Source organism: Natator depressus, chromosome 3 (genome assembly GCF_965152275.1).
Source record: "Natator depressus isolate rNatDep1 chromosome 3, rNatDep2.hap1, whole genome shotgun sequence".
In the NCBI taxonomy this organism is placed as follows: domain Eukaryota; kingdom Metazoa; phylum Chordata; order Testudines; family Cheloniidae; genus Natator; species Natator depressus.
Genome location: NC_134236.1, coordinates 189,403,568 through 189,424,043, shown reverse-complemented (window position 1 = coordinate 189,424,043; position 20,476 = coordinate 189,403,568). Strand labels below are relative to the sequence as shown.

At 40.3% G+C, this 20,476-nt stretch overlaps 1 protein-coding gene across 3 annotated transcripts in view; it reads right to left on the bottom strand.

The window, feature by feature from the left end:
* Positions 1–20,476, bottom strand: part of SANBR (SANT and BTB domain regulator of CSR) — a 48,379-nt gene that overhangs the window by 14,743 nt on the left and 13,160 nt on the right. For all 3 annotated transcript variants that reach the window (XM_074949524.1, XM_074949523.1, XM_074949522.1), the window contains 8 exons: positions 15,143–15,236; positions 12,430–12,668; positions 10,127–10,185; positions 8,372–8,532; positions 5,537–5,623; positions 5,312–5,422; positions 1,214–1,337; positions 496–648 (listed from right to left, as the gene is read on the bottom strand). In XM_074949524.1, coding sequence (XP_074805625.1) covers positions 496–648; positions 1,214–1,337; positions 5,312–5,422; positions 5,537–5,623; positions 8,372–8,532; positions 10,127–10,185; positions 12,430–12,668; positions 15,143–15,236 — 1,028 coding nt within the window. The remainder of the gene's footprint in view (positions 1–495; positions 649–1,213; positions 1,338–5,311; positions 5,423–5,536; positions 5,624–8,371; positions 8,533–10,126; positions 10,186–12,429; positions 12,669–15,142; positions 15,237–20,476) is intronic.

Sequence of the window (20,476 nt, the reverse complement as noted above, 5' to 3'; positions counted from 1 at the left end):
ACTTAGTTTTTAAACTCCCTGAGAAGCACAACTTGTTCCAAGAGGATAGTTCCTTTTGTGCTTACTGGCCCATTCTTTAGAGAATACCCTTTCATATCCAATTTCAGCATTAAGTATCTATAGGTCAAATCATGGCCTGGTTTATGTGGTGGCAAATGGCATAAAGGACATATGTGCCCCCTTATTCCAGCCACCTGAATCCCAGCAGGTAGCAGCGCAGGAAGGGAAAGCAGCTCTGGAGAGCCTCCACATCCCTCACTCCACATGCAGGTGCGGGGAGAGACTTCGCTCCCCAACACGCCTGCCAGGGAATGTATGATACACTGTGAATAGACTCAGTATATTGTACTCCCCCCAGAGCAGCAGAGAGGCCAGAAGGTCCGCAAGGAGTCAATCTCCCTCCTGGGCCACTGCCCCTGACATCAGGGAGGATCTTTACATCATGATCCAGCCCTAAGCTGAATCATTGCTAAAAGTGTAACATTAAAGTAGTACCTTTGGAAGTGGAGTAGGATCAAATCGAAGAATTTTTTGGTTACAGCAGGGATATATTCCAGTGCCAGTTGTACCCAATGCGCTTGCCACACCGGGATAAAGAACTGGCTGCGTATGGTACTGGCAGTGAGAAAATTCGGTACATAGGAAAGACTATATATATATATTAAAAAAAAAAAAAAAGAGATGTCACGTTGCCTGTCAAAGTCAGAATTTTGGAGTACATTAGATATAGATCAATTATTTACCTCTCGCAGACAGCTATGAGCTGCATATTCAGCATATTCATGGTCAGAGATTAGTCCTAATTTAGTCATACTGTTTTCATTTAAATTTCAGATATTCCAGTACAAGCTCATTTCCCATTTTTTTCTGGCTACCTGAATTGTATTTGGGTGGGGCACAAAGAAGGAGCTTAAAAAGTTACAGAGCAACAGCTGCTCCGTAGTTTTCATAACAAATCCCATTATGTTTCCCACTCTATAAGCTACACACACACACACACACACACACACACACACACAGTCTTACTGGTCTCAAAATTGATAGATCAAATTTGGGGAAGAGGAAGGTATTTTTCTACCAAAATGAGGCCATCTAGAAAGAGTTCTTAATTATGAGTTAAAGCACAACCCCTCTCCATCCACTCACAAAATTATTATGTTGGTTTTGTTCCCATGCTGCCACAAAACAAGTAAGTGAAAACAATAATACCCACTTGATTACATCTTGAACAACTCAGCCAATTGATAGTCCCCCAGAGGCGCCAGTACACATCTCGCCAAGATTTTAATTCCTCATAAAGACTGATCAAGTACTCATGGACTTCCCAAGTTTTATCTCTGTAATAAAAGATGCACAGTCAGGCTGCACATTATATTGTGAAGAGTTTTTAGTCCTATATTTGTATCAATGAAGTTTGGAGAGAAAAACAAAAAGCAAGAAGAACAACAACACACCTTCACAGAAGAGCTACCATAGCAAGAACATGTTGTAGGACAATCAGCATTAAATTCAGACATCATGCAGCATCCCAAACTATTACCTAGTGCCAAGGGCATAAGTTAATATAAGAACAATTTCAGGACACTGCAACTCAGAGACAGACGACATTGCCACCGCCCACCTCAAGCTATGAAAGTCATAAGAACTAGAAATGATATAAAACTATCAAGTTAGTGCAAGAGCTGTCTGATGGTTAGTAGCAAAGTAAGAGACATACAAATAGTCTCTGTGGATCTCTTGCTCTCTGGGCTAGTGAGCATCTTCCTTGGTATCTAGTGGCAGGGTGGAATTGTATCATTCAAATGTCTGGAGGATATAGGGAGTAGAAAAAAATCAAACACCCAAAGGTTGAGGGATATTTTAACTCCTTTGCCATTAGCCTCTGCTGATGTGGAACACATCCATGTTATTTTAAATACTGCCATTTCATTCCACTCTTTGCACTTCAAATGGCAAAGGAACTGGTTCCCAGGACAACACTGGAAGTGCATTTGTTCCTAGATACCAGGGCACAATAGGCAGCAATGAAATGGTTACGTAAAGATTGTAAAGTTAGATGACTTCTTGATCAATGTGTACTTTTGAAGCCTTTTTTTAAAAAAAATAGTTTTTAAAACTAGACTTGACTTAACTAGACTATACACTGTTCTAGACTTAATTTCCTCCCACTGAAAAATGAGAGAGAAATGCAGAGAGAGAAAGAGAGAGAGAGACTGACTTTCTTTTAACCCCCCAAAAAAGAGTATTTAGCAGTGAGGCAATCTGGTCTGTGAAAGATAAAATATGTTTTTTTTTCCACCTTCACCCACTAACTTCATCCTGCCTTGGTTAGACTGTAAAATCTTGGGGGCAAGGGCCAACTTTTACTCTGTATTTGTACAAAGGCAAGCATAATGGGTACTGACATTTAGTGTCACCTCCACTTTTTGTGTAATTGTGCTGCTATGGACATGCTAGCATTAGAGCTACTTCTAGTCACCATTAAGCTTAAATTAAGTGCAAGAAAGGACAAATTAACTGTGCCTAGGAAGGCAGCCATAAAACAATACAACGTAAATGCTCAGAACTTTTATATATATATTTATTTATTTATGCTTGCCTTTGTACAAATACAGAGTAAAAGTTGGCCCTTGCCCCCAAGATTTTAAATTTGTTAGTCTCTAAAGTGCCACAAGTACTCCTTTTCTTTTTGCGAATACAGACTTTATAGTTCAGAGTGTGGAACCATCACTCTAACAACTCATTTTGAATGTAGCCCTTAATTCCATTTGTCTTTGGCTAAACATATTTTCAAGTCCTTAGGATAATTAAGTGATTAGCTCTGAATATTTTACATTTTAAAAGGTTAACCCAGCAAAAAAAAAACTCCCAGTGATTTCAATTGCGGTCTTGATGGATTAACAACAATAGTATTGTGGAATAAACTGCCAAGTACAACAGACTCATAGACTTTACAGTCTAAAGGAGACCATCGTGATCATCTAGTCTGACCTCCTGCACATTGCAGGCCACAGAACCTCACCCACCCACCCACTCTTGAAATAGTGCCTTAATCCCTGACTGAGTTACTGAATTCCTCAAATCATGGTTTAAACTTTAGAGACTTAAAGTTAGAGAATTCACGATTTACAGTAGTTTAAACCTGCAAGTGATCCGTGCCCCAGACTGCAGAGGAAGGTCAAAACCCCCCAGAGTCTTTGCCACGCTGACCTGGAGGAAATATGGGGGGACCACTTAGACTCTGAGCATGTGGAGAAGACCCACTGGGCAGACACCTGGGAAAGAATTCTCTGTAGTAACTCAGAGCCCTCCCTGTTTAGTATCGTGTCTCTGGCTGTTGGGGATTTTTGCTACTGGCAAGTGCTGATGGGCCACATGCCATTAGACAGTCCCATCATACCATCCCCTCCATAAATGTATCAAGCTCAGTCTTGAAGACAGTTAGGTTTTTTCCCCCCACACTGCTCCCTTTGGAAGGCTGTTCCAGAATTTCACTTCTCTGATGGTTAGAAATTTTCACCTAATTTTGAGTCGAAACTTGTTGATGGCCAGTTTATTTATATTTGTTCATGTGTCCATAGTGGCACTTAAATAAATACCAGGGAGGGAGAGGAGTGTTCTCTCTCTCTCTCTGATGTATTTATAGAGTTCAATCATCTCCCCACAACCTTCTTTTGGTTAGGCTAAACAAGTCAAGCTCTTTGATTCTCCTCTCATATGGTAGGTTTTCCATTCCTCGGATCATTCTAGTAGCCCTTCTCTGAACTTGTTCCAGATTGAATTCATCTGTCTTAAACATGGGACACCAGAATTGCACACACTATTCCAGATGACATTTCACCAGTGCCTTGTAGAATGGTACTAACACTTCCCTGTCTCTCCTGGAAATACCTCACCTGATGCCTCCTAAGACTGCATGAGCCTTTTTCACTGCCGCATTACATTAACAGTTCATAGTCATCCTCTGATCAACCAATACCCCCAGGTCTCTCTCTTCCTCTGTCACTTCCAACTGATAAGTCCTCCGCTTATAGCAAAAATTCTTGTGGTTAAGTCCCTAAATGCATGACTTTGCACTATTCATTTTCATCCCATTTCTATTACTCCAGTTGACAAGGTCATCCAGATCTTCTTGTATATTCCGGTCCTCCTCCATATTGGCTATACCTCCCAACTGTGTGTCATCTGCAAATTTTATCAGCACACTCCTGCTTTTTGTGCCAAGGTCAGTAATAAAAATATTGACTAAGACTGGTCCCAAGACTGATCCCTGAAGAACTCCACTAGTAACCTCCCTCCAGTCCGACAGTTCACCTTTCAGTATGGCCCGTTGTAGTCTCCCCTTTAACCAGTTCCTTTTTCACCTTTCAATTATCATATTAATAAACCCCATCTTCTCCAATTTAATTAATAATTTCCCATGTGGAACTGTATCAAATGCCTTACTGAAATCCAGGTAGATTAGATCTACTGCATTGCCTTTGTCTAAAAAATCAGTTCTCAAAGAAGGGGATCAGGTTGGTCTGGCACGATTTATCTTTTGGGAAAACCCTGTTGTATTTTATCCCAATTACCATTCACCTCTATGTCCTTAAAAAGAACAGGAGGACTTGTGGCACCTTAGAGACTAACAAACTTATTTGAGCATAAGCTTTCGTGAGCTACAGCTCACTTCATCGGATGCATGCCCTTAACTACCTTCTCTTTCAAAATTTGTTCCAACACGTTGCATACAATTGAGGTCAAACTAACATCATAACCTTCCATTTGTAGGAGCCTAAGAAAGGCAACAAGAATTTAAAAAAAAAAAAAAAGTTGTTCAGGTGATTTGTGGGTTAATTCTACAGTTTATAAATTTTATATTGGATGGAGTACAGTAGAACCTCAGTGTCACGAACGCCAGACTTACAAACTGACTGGTCAACCACACACCTCATTTGGAACTGAAAGAACACAATCAGTTAGCAGCAGACACCCCCCATCCCAAAAAAGCAAACACAGTACAGTACTCTGTTAAATGTAAAGTACTTTAAAAAAAAAAAAAAAAGGAAAGCAGCATTTTTCTTCTGCACAGTAAAGACTGAAATCTGTATTGAGTCAATGTTCAGTTGTAAACTTTTTAAAAGAACAACCCCAACCTTTTGTTCAAAGTTACGAACATTTCAGAGTTATGAACAACCTCCATTCCTGAGATGTTCATAACTTTGAGGTTCTACTGTATTTGTTAACTTTCTAAATACATAGTATTTGTAAACATACTTAACAGGATACATGTATACAGAAAAAGTTATGTTTTCAATGCATGAAGCACCTTATATGAACATAAATAATATTTCCATGTTGATCTATGTTGATTTTTCCTGGAACACAAGGGACTCTTCTTTCTGTTTCTTTAGTTAAAAGCTTCTTACATAAACAGCATCTACAAAAAATTGAAACATAAAATGAAATACAACAGTATGAGTGGCACTTTGGAATGCACATGTAGCCTACATAAATGGAGTAGAAAGGAAGTAAGAAAAGAACATTACTACACCTGTACAATGTAGCTGCATTTCCCCGAGAATCTGGATTCTGGTAATCTGGATCAAACAGTCTCTCAATCTTCTTGCAGAAAAGTTTACTGTTGATAAACAGCCACTATTTATAAAAATTTGCTTAGAACTAAACTTTGCTTTGTTTGCAGTTAATCAATAATTACATTCTGCTACTTTAAAATGAGATGGTTTTAAGATGTTAGTTTCAAGATTTGACTTTTGTGAAGTTATACAATTTTCCTGTAAGAAATACAATGTGGAAAACTTGTTTCCAGCGTGGACATCTGCCATCTTTATATACAATTGTCTATAGAAGTCTTGGGCTGTGCTTTTTTAAAGTGTCCAAAAAGGACCCAATCCTACACCCAATTAATTAATTACAACAGTCCTGCCTTTATAAACATATTTAAGCCTATTACTTCAGTAAACCAAGCATTATGATTCTTGGTACCTATTCTGGACTATTAAATCTCCACCTTCCCCACCAACACTTAGCCCTCCCATTTCTCTCTTTGTGGAGTCCTGTAAAGAGATTACTACCTCCTCTTTCTCAAGAATAAACAGACACGTAACTTGTTACTATCTTGACCCACTGACAGGTGGAACGGGGCACCAAGTTTTTCTTCCCCCATTTCTAAATCTATTGAAGCTATCATCAAGGTAATTTCAACTACTGAAAAAACCTCTTCCAACTTCGCTTGCTACCACTAACATTTTTATTTTGTTTTTATTTATTTTTATAAAATAAAAAATGCCTATATAAAGCTCTAGGTGCCCTAACACAAAACCTGCAGGAACATTAAAATAGTTATTCAAAAAAGGAACTCTGCCAGCCTGCCATCTACAAAAAGAGCTCCTTTCCACCCTATTATTCTGGAAAGCACACTCAGCCCTCCCAAAAAACCATATTGAACCCACATATTAGCTCATCATTGGTCATCATGCCATCTCCACTTAATATCTCTCTGATGGATTTGGAATTGTTGCCCTCAACCCATTTTCCAAATAAACTTTACATTCTTTGTAAGGCTCTGGAGCAAGTAGTTTCCTCTTGCCTCTTTTCTGCTTTCAGCACCACCTCTTGGTCGGTTTTCAACTTGCTCAAGAATTAGATAACTGAAGAGTTAATGACTTAGGGTAAAATTTTCAAAAGCTCTTAAGTGATTTGGGAGCCAAAGTAACCAAGTACTACTGACTTCAAAGGCACTTAGGACCCTCATGCCACATCTACACTACGAGCTTTGATTCCCCTGTTCATGTATACATACTTGTACTAGTTCTCATCAAGCTAGCCTGAGTATAAATAGCAGCGTAGCTGTGGTAACATGGATAGTGGCAGCAGAGGCACAGCCTTCCTGTGCCAAACACAAACCCCCCTGAAGCTGGAGGATACACAAGCAGGGAAATAACACCTCTAGCTTGCAGTGTAGGTGCAGTCTAAGTCTCATAAGTACTGTTTTCACAATGTGAAGCATTTTGGTGATTTTCCAAAATGTCACCTCTAGACCCTATTTCAAGTAAAAAGAAAAGGAGTACTTGTGGCACCTTAGAGACTAACCAATTTATTTGAGCATAAGCTTTCGTGAGCTACAGCTCACTTCATCGGATGCTTATGCTCAAATAAACTGGTTAGTCTCTAAGGTGCCACAAGTACTCCTTTTCTTTTTGCGAATACAGACTAACACGCCTGTTACTCTGAAATATTTCAAGTAAAGTTACCGTATAAGTCTTCCGTATAGCTTTTCCTGCACTTCTTTACTTCTTGGGTGTTTGGAGCAAGAATCTGTCCTCTCCCTACCTCCCTAACCATTCCTTTCCCATGTGGTAAAATCTTTACCTCTTCCCTTTGTTGTGTCTCAAGGCTCGTTCCTTGGCCCTTGTGTCCTTTATCTTTTCTCACTGACAGCAGAAGAGACATATACCAATTTAGGTATCATTTCTATGCAGATGACACCCAACTCTACACCTCAATCAACTAGCAAGCAACTTATATTGGTGCCAACTACAACAGAACCTGACATATCCCTAAGAGCAAGGTCACTTTAGGAGCACTACCTCGGTGTTTGCCTGTTAGATAATCAGCTTTTACCTTGACTATAAGCTTTCTACTACTGAATGCTTCCAAGATCACACTCACTCTATACCTCTGGACTTTCCACTATTATTCTCCTTAACTTTAATCCTAACGCCAGTAATGTTTGACAATTAAAATGCTTTCCTACCTCATCTTCCTTGTCTGCAAATCTGATTATTACAATAGTCTTTATCTTGATCCTAGCTCAGTTGAAATCCTTATACATGTTCTTAACTGTATTCCACTCTATTTTAGCACCATCTTTCATATCCCTATAAAATTCCAACTCTAAAACTTCAGGGATTCCAGAATACTGCAACCAAACTATTAATTCTCCAGGAACTAGGAACACACTACTCCCATCCTCAGTTATTGTCAGTGGCTCCTTACCCATCTCTCAGTCCAAAATGTCTGTTTTCAAAGCTCACTCTAACCCTCCTTCTTCATAGTCACCTACTATCCCATCCACTCAGTTCTCTCCTAATCTTGGACTCCTCATGATTCTTCACATTTGGAGAGTTGCCCTTTCACTTGTTGGCTCCTATCTAGAACTTCTTACTTCCTCTTGAAATTTTGTCGTCTTCTTGAGCCATTTTATGATATTGTGTATTAAGACATTTTAAAAGTATATAAATTGCTAACATCACACTAATTCTTTAACAAGTCTTTACTTCGGACTCCTATTCTTTTTTTAGATGTTTTGTCAGAAAAGTTGAGGATCAATAGTGATTATTAATAATCACTGAAGAAAAAAAGTTACCTCTTAAATTTATCTTTTTTGTCCTTCACATCTTCCACTTCATTGTGTGTGAAAAGATCAGCTATACGCTTAAGGAGGTCACCACTGACACAGTTCATGTTGCATGGGGTGGCTATGATAGCACTCATGTTTTTGTGGCAATAATGAATACATTTTTTTACCTAGGAAGGAAAGGAGATACTATGAACACTGAAATTAATGATACACAAACCCGTATCTCAGAAGACCTATTACTTTTATATCCAAAATTTCTTGAGTAGGATTCAGGATTTTGTTAGAATTAATGGCATTTAGCAAAAGCTGGCTCAGTTCAACTCTAAAAATACAATTTAATGGCTCAGAAAGCAAGTCACATTTTTTATGTACATGGCTTAAATGTAACTCTGAACTACTGCAATCCTGAAGGGTCTTCGATTCTGACTACTACCCCTGAATCATCTTCAGGAAGTGCCACCTCCATAGCGTTCATGATCCAGAACTAGAGGCCAGTTTTGTAGCTTTAACATTATATACAGCATTGCACTCACCAAATTTAGCTTTACCAGTAAAATTTAAAATTTAGCATGAACTGCAAACAAATAATGACAGTTGTGACAGCAAGAAGATGCAGTACATTAAAGTTTAAATTCCTTCCTTAACTTGGCTGCACAGTGTTTGTTGTTACTATTAAACAACTGGAAAAAGAAAATCAAACAGATACATCACTGGTCTGTCCATTTACATGATGAACTATAAATAAGACAAGCTCTTTATATGAATTAAGGAAGTGAAAACTAAAAGGTAAAACTGCATATCTACACAAAAAAAATATAACTAAGCAATCCTGTCTCCTCATTAAATGTGCACATCTCCAATTAAAGTGAATGGGGCTTAAATATGTTGACTGATGGAGAACTGCACTCCAGAGGGAAGAAGAGGCCCTTAGTATAAAACAGTGGTTCTCAACCAGAGATATGTATACCCCGGGGGTATGCAGAGGTCTTCCAGGGGGGTACATCAACTCATCTAGATATTCGCCTCGTTTTACAACAGGTTACAGAAAAAGGACTAGTGAAGTCATTACAAACTAAAATTTCATACGATGACTTTTTATACTGCTCTACATGCTCTATTACTGATATGTAAGTACAATATTTATATTCCAATGATTTATTTTATAATTATATGGTAAAAAAAGAAAGTAAGCAATCTTTCAACAATAGTGTGCTGTGACACTTGTGTGTTTTTATGTCTGATTTTGTAAGCAAGTAGTTATTAAGTGAGGTGAAACTTGGAGATATGGAAGACAAATCAGACTTCTGAAAGGGGCACAGTAGTCTGGAAAGGTTGAGAGCCACTGGTGTAAAACACTGAAAATGTGGAGACTTTAGGTTTCCTTTAAGATAGCTGTCAAAAGTCAGATACTGCCATTAGCTCACACAGTGCAGCAAGCTATTATTTAGATTAATAAGTATTCATTTGGAGGTAGATGCTGGCTCCCCTAATCACATTCAGTAGTACCTTACTCTGCAAGCAGCCCCACTCAAATCAGAGAGACTGTGCAATTATTAAATTACTACTTTTCATGAGCAAGGTGGCAGAATCTGATCCTCAGATTGTAAACTCTTTGGGACATGAACTATTTTCCCCTCTGTTTTATACAGCTATAAGTACACTCTCAAAGCTTAGCATATAAGCTACTAAGGTTTATGCCAACCATTTGGTGGTAAAGTGTGCTATTATATCATGGAATTTCTCAACTCTTGCTATACTCACTAAGGAATCCATCTTCAGAAACTCAGAAGAAATAAGAATCGAAATGACATTTCCTGGTTCTAAAAGAGAAACAGCAGAACAAGGTGAAAAGGTTAAGATTAATTTATTCCTTTGATAAATTGAGAATACCCTAAGAGACTAAATGCCTCTTTAAAGGAGGGCATTATTTTACTAAACAAGTTCTTATCATTCCACTTTTCAACACGTGTCATGCCTCTGATCTTTGGAAACAGAATTCTGGTCCCATCTATACAGGCAACACCAAACAGTTATGACATGATCCCCAGAAATAATCATTTTCTTAGTATAGACAGGTCCTTAGTTCCTGTCAATACGTCAACTCAAACATAGTTAAACAGAGCATTTTAACCGATCAAACACTGTACCATCTAAGCCACTTTTTAACAGTTTGGTCAGCACATGTGCTAGAGCTAGCTAATGTTATTTTGCTGGAGCAGGGCCTGATCCAGTGCCCATTCAGTGCTCCCAAATATGAATTTTCCAATTCATTTCAAGAGGATTTAGATCTGGACTGGCCAAGGTGGACTAATTTAAATCTGCAAGAAGGAAACCTTAGTTTAAATCTATTTTAATCTTGTTTTATATTTACACTTTAAGGTTATTTTCCTAAAGATTGATTCTCATTGGTTGGTACACATTAAAATATGTTAATTTACAACTAAATATAGCCTATACACTAAATCTACTATTTCTTTTTGCCAACCAGGAGCATATCACATACCTATGCACATTTATTTAAAAGCAACAATATAGTTTAACCTTTTACTAGATGATCATTATTTTTTTATTTGTAACTTGTCAAACTTTATTTGGATGGAAATTCAAAATCAATCAGAAATGCACAAAACAATCATTTTAATTTTTTTATTAAATACAAGTACCTTCAATGTGTTGAACACATAAGGAAAAAGTTCTTCAAAACAGGTTTTGGATTCAAAACTTTATTAAGCAAAGGAAGTAATATGTATAGTTAGTGAACTGAAGTGACTGTCTGATCACTGTCCTTCAAGGTTTTAGAACTAGAAGATCTTATCCTCTCACACCTAGTTTTTATTCATAGATTCAAAGAGGAAAACAAGCTTTCCTGCTTTTGCAGCTCCCAACTGGCTTCTCACCTTTGCATGAACTAGTCATTGAACTGAATTAGCTGAATAGACTAAAAAGAAGAAAACAAACATGTACTGTTTAATATTTTTTGTATTTAATTTAAAGGATTGTAATAGATATTGTAGTAAGTTTAGGCCTTAACATAGGTTGTCAATTTCAAATTTAATTTTAAAAAATAGTTTTTAAATATAAGCCTGTTTTTAAATTTAAATAAAAATATCCAATTAAAATAAATTTCTGACTTTTTTTAAAATGTATTTTATTCCATCCTTGGATGGGCTTAATTAACCCACTTAAGCTACTTAAAGACCCTCTCACTGACTTTAATAAAAGTAGAATTGGACTCAAAATTAAGTACAAGGGAAAAATTTTGAAAGACCTTAAGCAACTTAGGGGCCTCACAATGAGAGTCAATGGGCTCCTGTCAATGCCAGGCTCTTAAGTCACTTAAGTGCTTTTCAAAGTTTTGCCCCACGACTACCAAGACGATGGTAGAACTGCTCCTTTACACTGCATTTACAATGAAGTTTTTAGGAAAGTCTCCAAATGTTGCTGTAGCCACAGAGAGAATGCTACTGTAGATTGGCCATTTGTGCTTATCACAGTGATGTAATCCTGTTACTCTGAAACAAGGTAATCTAGACTCACTCTGTAACAGCCATGTTAGTCTGTATTTGCAAAAAGAAAAGGAGTACTTGTGGCACCTTAGAGACTAACCAATTTATTTGAGCATAAGCTTTCGTGAGCTACAGCTCACTTCGTCGGATGCATCCGACGAAGTGAGCTGTAGCTCACGAAAGCTTATGCTCAAATAAATTGGTTAGTCTCTAAGGTGCCACAAGTACTCCTTTTCTTTTTAGATTACCTTGGTAAAGATACCAGCTGTCAACTTAGACTAGTGCTTTCACCACTGTAACGACCAGAGGAATATTTCCCTAAGATTATCAGTAGTAGCAAGACCAGGGACTTTCTATAATGGCCAGGGAAACTGTTTTAGCACATTTCCAACAAACCAGTGTTTCTGGCCACAGCAGACTGGGCCTAGGAGGCTGCAGTTGAATTAAAGAGGGATATTAACTTCCAGACAATTTTGCACATATACTTTTAGTCTGAAGCACAGATCAGACAATGCAGATAATGAATCTGCAGCAAACGAACAATAGAATATCTTTTACCTAAAGTGGGTATTTCATACACTTCATATTCCTTAGTGTTCCTTTTAACATATCTTATTAACCAGTCAAAGATGTGAACGTCACAGTGAACTGAAATGTCCACCTCTTCCCAGCGCTGGGCATCCACAGACAGATATTCAGCAAAGTACTTCATTTCAGAAATCAAAAGATCTCGAGGACAAACAAAATCTTCCTTCAAATTTTTTGCTTCGTCACACACATGGATCACCATATTTGGCCTTGATTTAAAAAACAAAAAAAAAAAAAACCAAAACAAAACAGGAAAAGGAAAGTTATTATAGCTTAGGACCAGAAACCAATAAGAAAGTCAGTGTTGACTCATGGAGATTTTACCCACAAACTGCATGATTGGTCAGAACCTTGATCTCATCAGCCCAGGTTTTTGTAAAATTTTAATTTACAAGATAAACAAATCTTCACATTTAACTGCAGTGAGAAAGCTTCTATCTTTCCTCTCACCCCTGCATGTTATTCAGTGGCAAGCTATGTGCCCTAGGATGCATGATCAGTCTTATTCACAGGAGAAAGTGTAGATGCTAAGCCACACACTGGGACATTCACTGAGCTATATCATTGTTCACAGTTGAGTTATTGTGCAGGAAGTTGGTGCACTGTAGATTCACACCCTGGCTTGCAGTGCAGACAAGATCTAAGAGAGTGGGAGTGAGGATTTCTGGGTGCTATTCCCTGGTTTGCCTCTGGCTCACTGTGTGATCTTGGAAAATTACTTAAGCTCTCTGTTCTCCCTCATTTTATAAAATTATAAATCTATTGGCCTAGCTCACCAGGGTGTGGAGATGGTTAATCTGTAGGTGTCATTTTATAGCATCTTCCATCTGAAGAACTTAAAATACTTTAGAGCAGAAGTGGGCAAAACTGTATGGAGGGCCGGGTAGGGAAGGTTGTGCCCCTCAAACAGTCTGGCCCCCTCCCACTTCCCATCCCCTGACTGCCTGCTCCTGGGACTCGCTGCCCCAAAACGCTCCCCCTGGGACTCCCACGCCCTATCCAACCCCCGCTGTTCCCCGACCCCTGACTGCCCCAGAACCTCCGCCCCATCCAACCGCCCTTGCCCCCTGACTGCCCCCCCGCGACTCCCCACTCCAACCGCCCCCTGCTCCTGACTGCCTTCCGGGACCTGCCACCCCCTTACCATATTGCTCAGAGCGGCAGGAGCTCGCAGCCCTGCTGCCCATGCGGCAGCGGGGCTGTGGGAGAGGGGGAACAGTGTGGGAGGGGCTGGGGGCGAGCCTCCCAGGCCAGGAGCTCAGAGGCCGGGCAGGAGGGTCCCGCAGGCAGGATGTGGCCCGCGGGCCGTAGTTTGCCCACTTCTGCTTTAGAGTGTACCATTATTGTTTACTTCCTAACAGGACGTCCAAGTTCAGAATAGATCAATAAAATATCAGCTTCCACGGAGACAGCAGTATGAGTCAAAGGTCTAAAATAAGTGCCCTTGACAAGCATGTCTAAAAACTTTTGTAAATTAATACGCATTGGTACAATACAGAATTTAAATATCTAGCAAAAATATATAAGGTATTCTTACTCATCACTGCAGGGATTTTTTTTTTTTTTAAAAGACCTACAGGTAAAAAACAACACATTTAGAGAATTTAATTATTTTAGGCTAGTGACCCTTTCTCACAATAATGAGCAGTGTTCACATGGGAGTAAATGCTCAGTGACACAGAGGCTCCTAGGCAAAAGGTTCCGTGTTCTTTGCAAACAACTCACCCCTCAGACCTGACAAAACTCACTACATCAAACATGTCTTACAAGATATTTATCCATGAAGAGTAAAGATTCATAATCATTGCAAGATGTATTTATGAAATAACATTTAAGAAATAACTTATTTATACCTAAAGTGTGCCTTATGGACTTGGAGTAACAATTAGTCACCTGAGGATAACGTATCTCGGTGATGAGCCATTCAGGCAGAAGGGAGACACACACACACACACACACACACACACTCGCTCTCTCTCACACCTCCCAACAAATGCTTATGTTGTTGTTACTTCTTGGTACTTCCTGCAATGCGCATATATTCTTTGTAATCGTATTCTTTCGAAGTGCTGTTATTTTAGTTTTTTGACTGGTCTATGCATTTCATAATTTTATTTCTCTCTTATACTTAAATTTAATTCTTTGAGTAGTGAGTTCTAAAATGCCCAACCTGTCCTGGCTGGAGTAATTATCCCTGTGGTAACTTCATAAATTTGTTTGTATAAAATGTGTTAGGCCGAACAGAGGCTAGTTTATGTTATTCAACTGTCTTGGCAATTTGGTTAACATCATAAATCACCAATAGGTCTCTCTCTACATCTAGAATTTTCAGCTATTTCCCCATCATTGGTGCAGCACCACTGCAGCTCCAACAAGTACTGACATTGGTGGAAGTGCTAGTGGAGCACAGGAGCAGGTGTGTTCACCACGCTGTTAGATGACACTATGGTAAAACAAGAACAATTGATTAGATTACATAATGGTGAAAACACCCATGACTGATTTCCACGAGCATTCCAACTGTTGCTAGCATGGATGGAGCTGCACAAATACTAACTGACAAATGGTGGGAAAGTTGCTGAAAATTCTGTGTAGACACAGCCAGAAAGATGCAAATCTGTAAAGAGCAGATTTCAGTTTCACTGATATTAGCTTCCCAGATAGCAAACAATCATAATCCTACCCTTGACTTTCATCAGCATTTTCTCCACCTTTATGTGCAGAATGTTTCTCAGCTTCTGAAGAACAATTTCTTGTGGAAGCGACACTGGACCTTCCTTCAACATAATAAAAAGCAGCATTAGAATTTGAGGCTAAACTCAGGGACTCGTATACCATTTGCTAGTGTTGCAAGTGTGTTGCTCCCATTCTGAAAAGAAGTTGTCATGATTATAACTGTCACAGGCTTCTCGAACACCTGGTTTAAAGCAGCAATTTGGGTTAAGTTACAATGAAAAGGCAGACACTCAAATCTTTTTCACTCAGGATTAGGTGTACAGCAGACACTGAAGTAAAGGGTAATTGACCTTTACCTTGGATAAGCTTTCCTCACTAATGTACAGCATGCAGTAGGGTGTGGATTCAAAGCACACCTCTGAACAACGTACTAATCCACAGAGACCTTCCTACCAACACTACAAAAAGAAGGATTCTAGGTGGACTCCTCCTGAAGATCAAAACAACAGACTGGACTTCTACATAGAGTGCTTCCGCCGACATGCATGGGCTGAAATTGTGGAAAAGCAGCATCACTTGCCCCATAACCTCAGCCGTGCAGAACACAATGCCATCCACAGCCTCAGAAACAACTCTGATATCATAATCAAAAAGGCTGACAAAGGAGATGCTGCTGTCATCATGAACAGGTCGGAATATGAACAAGAGGCTGCTCGGCAGCTCTCCAACACCACTTTCTACAAGCCATTACCCTCTGATCCCACTGAGAGTTACCAAAAGAAACAACAGCATTTGCTCAAGAAACTCCCTGAAAAGGTACAAGAACAAATCCGCACAGACACACCCCTGGAAACCTGACCTGGGGTATTCTATCTGCTACCCAAGATCCATAAACCTGGAAATCCTGGACGCCCCATCATCTCAGGCATTGGCACCCTGACAGCAGGATTGTCTGGCTATGTAGACTCCCTCCTCAGGCCCTACACTATCAGCACTCCCAGCTATCTTCGAGACACCACTGACTTCCTGAGGAAACTACAATCCATCAGTGATCTTCCTGAAAACACCATCCTGGCTACTATGGATGTAGAAGACCTTTACACCAACATTCCACACAAAGATGGACTACAAGCCGTCAGGAACACTATCCCCGATAATGTCACGGCAAACCTGGTGGCTGAACTTGGCGACTTTGTCCTCACCCATAACTATTTCACATTTGGGGACAATGTATACCTTCAAATCAGCGGCACTGCTATGGGTACCCGCATGGCCCCACAGTATGCCAACATTTTTATGGCTGACTTAGAACAAGGCTTCCTCAGCTCTAGTCCCCTAATGCCCCTACTCTACTTGCGCTACATTGAGGACATCATCATCTGGACCCATGGCAAAGAAGCCCTTGAGGAATTCCACCATGATTTCAACAATTTCCATCCCATCATCAACCTCAGTTTGGACCAGTCCACAAAGAGATCCACTTCCTGGACACTACGGTGCTAATAAGCGATGGTCACATAAACACCACCCAATACTAGAAACCTACTGACCGCTATTCCTACCTACATGCCTCCAGCTTTCATCCAGACCACACCACACAATCCATTGTCTACAGCCAAGCTCTATGATACAACCGCATTTGCTCCAACCCCTCAGACAGAGACAAACACCTACAAGATCTCTACCAAGCATTCCTACAATACCCACCTGCTGAAGTGAAGAAACAGATTGATAGAGCCAGAAGAGTACCCAGAAGTCACCTACTACAGGACAGGCCCAACAAAGAAAATAACAGAACGCCACTAGCCATCACCTTCATCCCCCAACTAAAACCTCTCCAACACATCAAGGATCTACAACCTATCCTGAAGGACGACCCATCGCTCTCACAAATCTTGGGAGACAGGCCAGTCCTTGCCTACAGACAGCCCCCCAGCCTGAAGCAAATACTCACCAGCAACCACATACCACACAACAGAACCACTAACCCAGGACCCTATCCTTGCAACAAAGCCCATTGCCAACTGTGTCCACATATCTATTCAGGGGACACCATCATAGGGCCTAATCACATCAGCCACACTATCAGAGGCTCGTTCACCTGCACATCCACCAATGTGATATATGCCATCATGTGCCAGCAATGTCCCTCTGCCATGTACATTGGTCAAACTGGACAGTCTCTACGTAAAAGAATAAATGGACACAAATCAGATGTCAAGAATTATAACATTCATAAACCAGTCAGAGAACACTTCAATCTCTCTGGTCACTCAATTTCTGACCTAAAAGTGGCAATTCTTCAACAAAAAGTCTTCAGAAACAGACTCCAATGAGAGACTGCTGAATTGGAATTAATTTGCAAATTGGATACAATTAACTTAGGCTTGAATAGAGACTGGGAGTGGTTGAGTCATTACACAAAGTAAAACTAATTTCCCCTTGTTTATTCCCCCTCTCCCCTCCACTGTTCCTCAGACATTCTTGTTAACTGCTGGAAATGGCCCACCTTGATTATCACTACAAAAGGTTTTCTTCCCCTCTCCCTGCTGGTAATAGCTCATCTTAAGTGATCACTCTCCTTACAGTGTGCATGATAAACACCCATTTTTTCATGTTCTGTGTGTATATAAATCTCCTCACTGTATTTTCCACTGAATGCATCCGATGAAGTGAGCTGTAGCTCATGAAAGCTTATGCTCAAATAAATTGATTAGTCTCTAAGGTGCCACAAGTACTCCTTTTCTTTTTGAAATCAATAAGTCTTTCCACTGACTTCAGTGGCTTTGGATCAGGCCTTGAGAGCCCCAGTATGCAGCCTTCCAGCAGAATTTTCTTGCGGTGATGTAATGACCCATCAAACGTGAAAAAGCCCCTTAAACTTCTTGTAGAACTTCAGTTTTGAATGTAGAGAAGTCGCCATCTTAAATAGTTAATGGGAAAGCCCGCAAAAGAACGCTTTGGCTCTCTCATACTGTCTCCTCCTGGCTACACTGAAGAAGTTAGGCCTTTACACCAATATCACTACATACACTGGCACTTTTTGACACAGATTAGCATGAGATACTATTATCTCACCTCCATGATCTGGCTGGGTGAACAGAATGCTTTAAGCTGTTCCCCCCCCCCTTGGTTCTTGAAGAGATTCCTGTTGATTGGGATGGATAGCAGCTCCCTCCTCCTCCAAAGAGCCCTCCCTTATGCAGATAGTCCTATAGGTTGCAATTCTGTCACCCTCATTGTTCAACATGCGAGGTTACTAGGGGAGATTGATTGTACATGAACTGAAGTACCAAGAACAAGCAGCTGACACCAAGCTATACTTCTCAATCAGCATGGATACTGTGGATCCTCTGATGCCGCTGAGCAAAGCAGGCACTTGGATGAAAGGTACTGGCTCAGGCTCATTCCAAATAAAATGCAGAGGATTGGGGTTCATAAGGGAAAAAAAGTTATAAAAGAACTGGCAGGATCAGCAACCCCACCATCAATTCTATGCATCTGTCTTTCAATTGTGAAAGTGGTGCACAAGGTCATAGCCTCTCTGGATTAATCAGTGCTCCAAGATTCACACATAGCAATCCTGTCCAGAAATAACTTTTCCCTCTAACTGCCCAAGAGCATGCACTCTTATCCCAACCAAAGAGAACCTAGCTACAGTGATGCATGCCTTTATCACCTTAAGGCTAGATTACTACAATCTGCTGTAACAGTAGCAGATGCTGAAGGCCACCAGGAAACTAAGTGGTTCAGAACACAGCAACATGTCTTAACTCAGCAAGAACACATCAGAAGCAGCAAAACCAATGTTCAGTTCAAAGTTCTAATCCATCTTTAAGACTGTGAATGGACTAGGAACCAGCTCACTCAGACCACCTCTCTACACAGTCTGCCATGACAGCTAAGATTGGTGAGGTCTACTTATCTGACAGTCCCTAGGGTGGTCTTGTGAGGGGTAGGGGCAGAGCCTTCAGAGTGGATGTCCCCAGGCTGTGAAATTCCTTTCCAGGAGACATATGACTGAGGTGGGGCCTTGGATTTTGCAGAGCACAGCAAGAGCTATCTTTTCACAGGTATTCACTCAATGAAGTTTTGGAAGTTCCTCTAAAATATTCCCCTCCACAGCCACCATTTGGCTCTGTTCCTTATTTAAGGTATGCCAGAAGGAGAGAAAGGAAGAATGTACATTTCTTTTTATAAGATTTTGTTGTGTCACTTATGTGTGTGACAGTCCCTGTAGAAGGCAATTACTACTACATACATTCTATGTTTGTTAAACTGCATTATTCAGAAAATGTCTGTTTAACTAGCAGTAGTTGCATGTGATGTCTGAAGAGGCCAGTTGGTTTTTGCACTTAATTTCTTAGGTTATTGAAAAAGAAGAAAAATCTGGAGTTATTCTGTTCGAGGAGTTTATAAGCAAAACTAATAAGTCACTAGCTGCTCACCTGGTAAATTCCCAGCACCAAGTGAGCGCTCAACTTGCTATGTGTACACAACTTAAGTATGTGCCTGAAGCCTTAAGGAAACATTTCTAGACTGCATACCCATTACGCAATTTGCAAATGTTCATATTTTGCAAGGCTTAAAAGATGTTTTTTTTAAAATATGCATTAAGAACCATGTCTGTGTTTCAGCTTGCACACTTCAGCTGTTTCTACGGTAGCACTGTTAGAATCATAGAATATCAGGGTTGGAAGGGACCTCAGGAGGTCATCTAGTCCAACCCCCTGCTCAAAGCAGGACCAATCCCCAATCAAATCATCCCAGCCAAGGCTTTGTCAAGCCTGACCTTAAAAACTTCCAAGGAAGGAGATTCTACCACCTCCCTAGGTAACGCATTCCAGTGTTTCACCACCCTCCTAGTGAAAAAGTTTTTCCTAATATCCAACCTAAACCTCCCCCACTGCAACTTGAGACCATTACTCCTTGCCCTGTCCTCTTCTACCACTGAGAATAGTCTAGATCCATCCTCTTTGGAACCCCCCTTCAGGGAGTTGAAAGCAGCTATCAAATCCCCCCTCATTCTTCCCTTCTGCAGACTAAACAATCCCAGTTCCCTCAGCCTCTCCTCATAAGTCATGTGTTCCAGACCCCTAATCATTTTTGTTGCCCTTTGCTGGACTCTCTCCAATTTCTCCACATCCTTCTTGGGGCCCAAAACTGGACACAGTACTCCAGATGAGGCCTCACCAATGTCGAATAGAGGGGAACGATCACGTCCCTCGATCTGCTCGCTATGCCCCTACTTATACATCCCAAAATGCCATTGGCCTTCTTGGCAACAAGGGCACACTGCTGACTCATATCCAGCTTCTCGTCCACTGTAACCCCTAGGTCC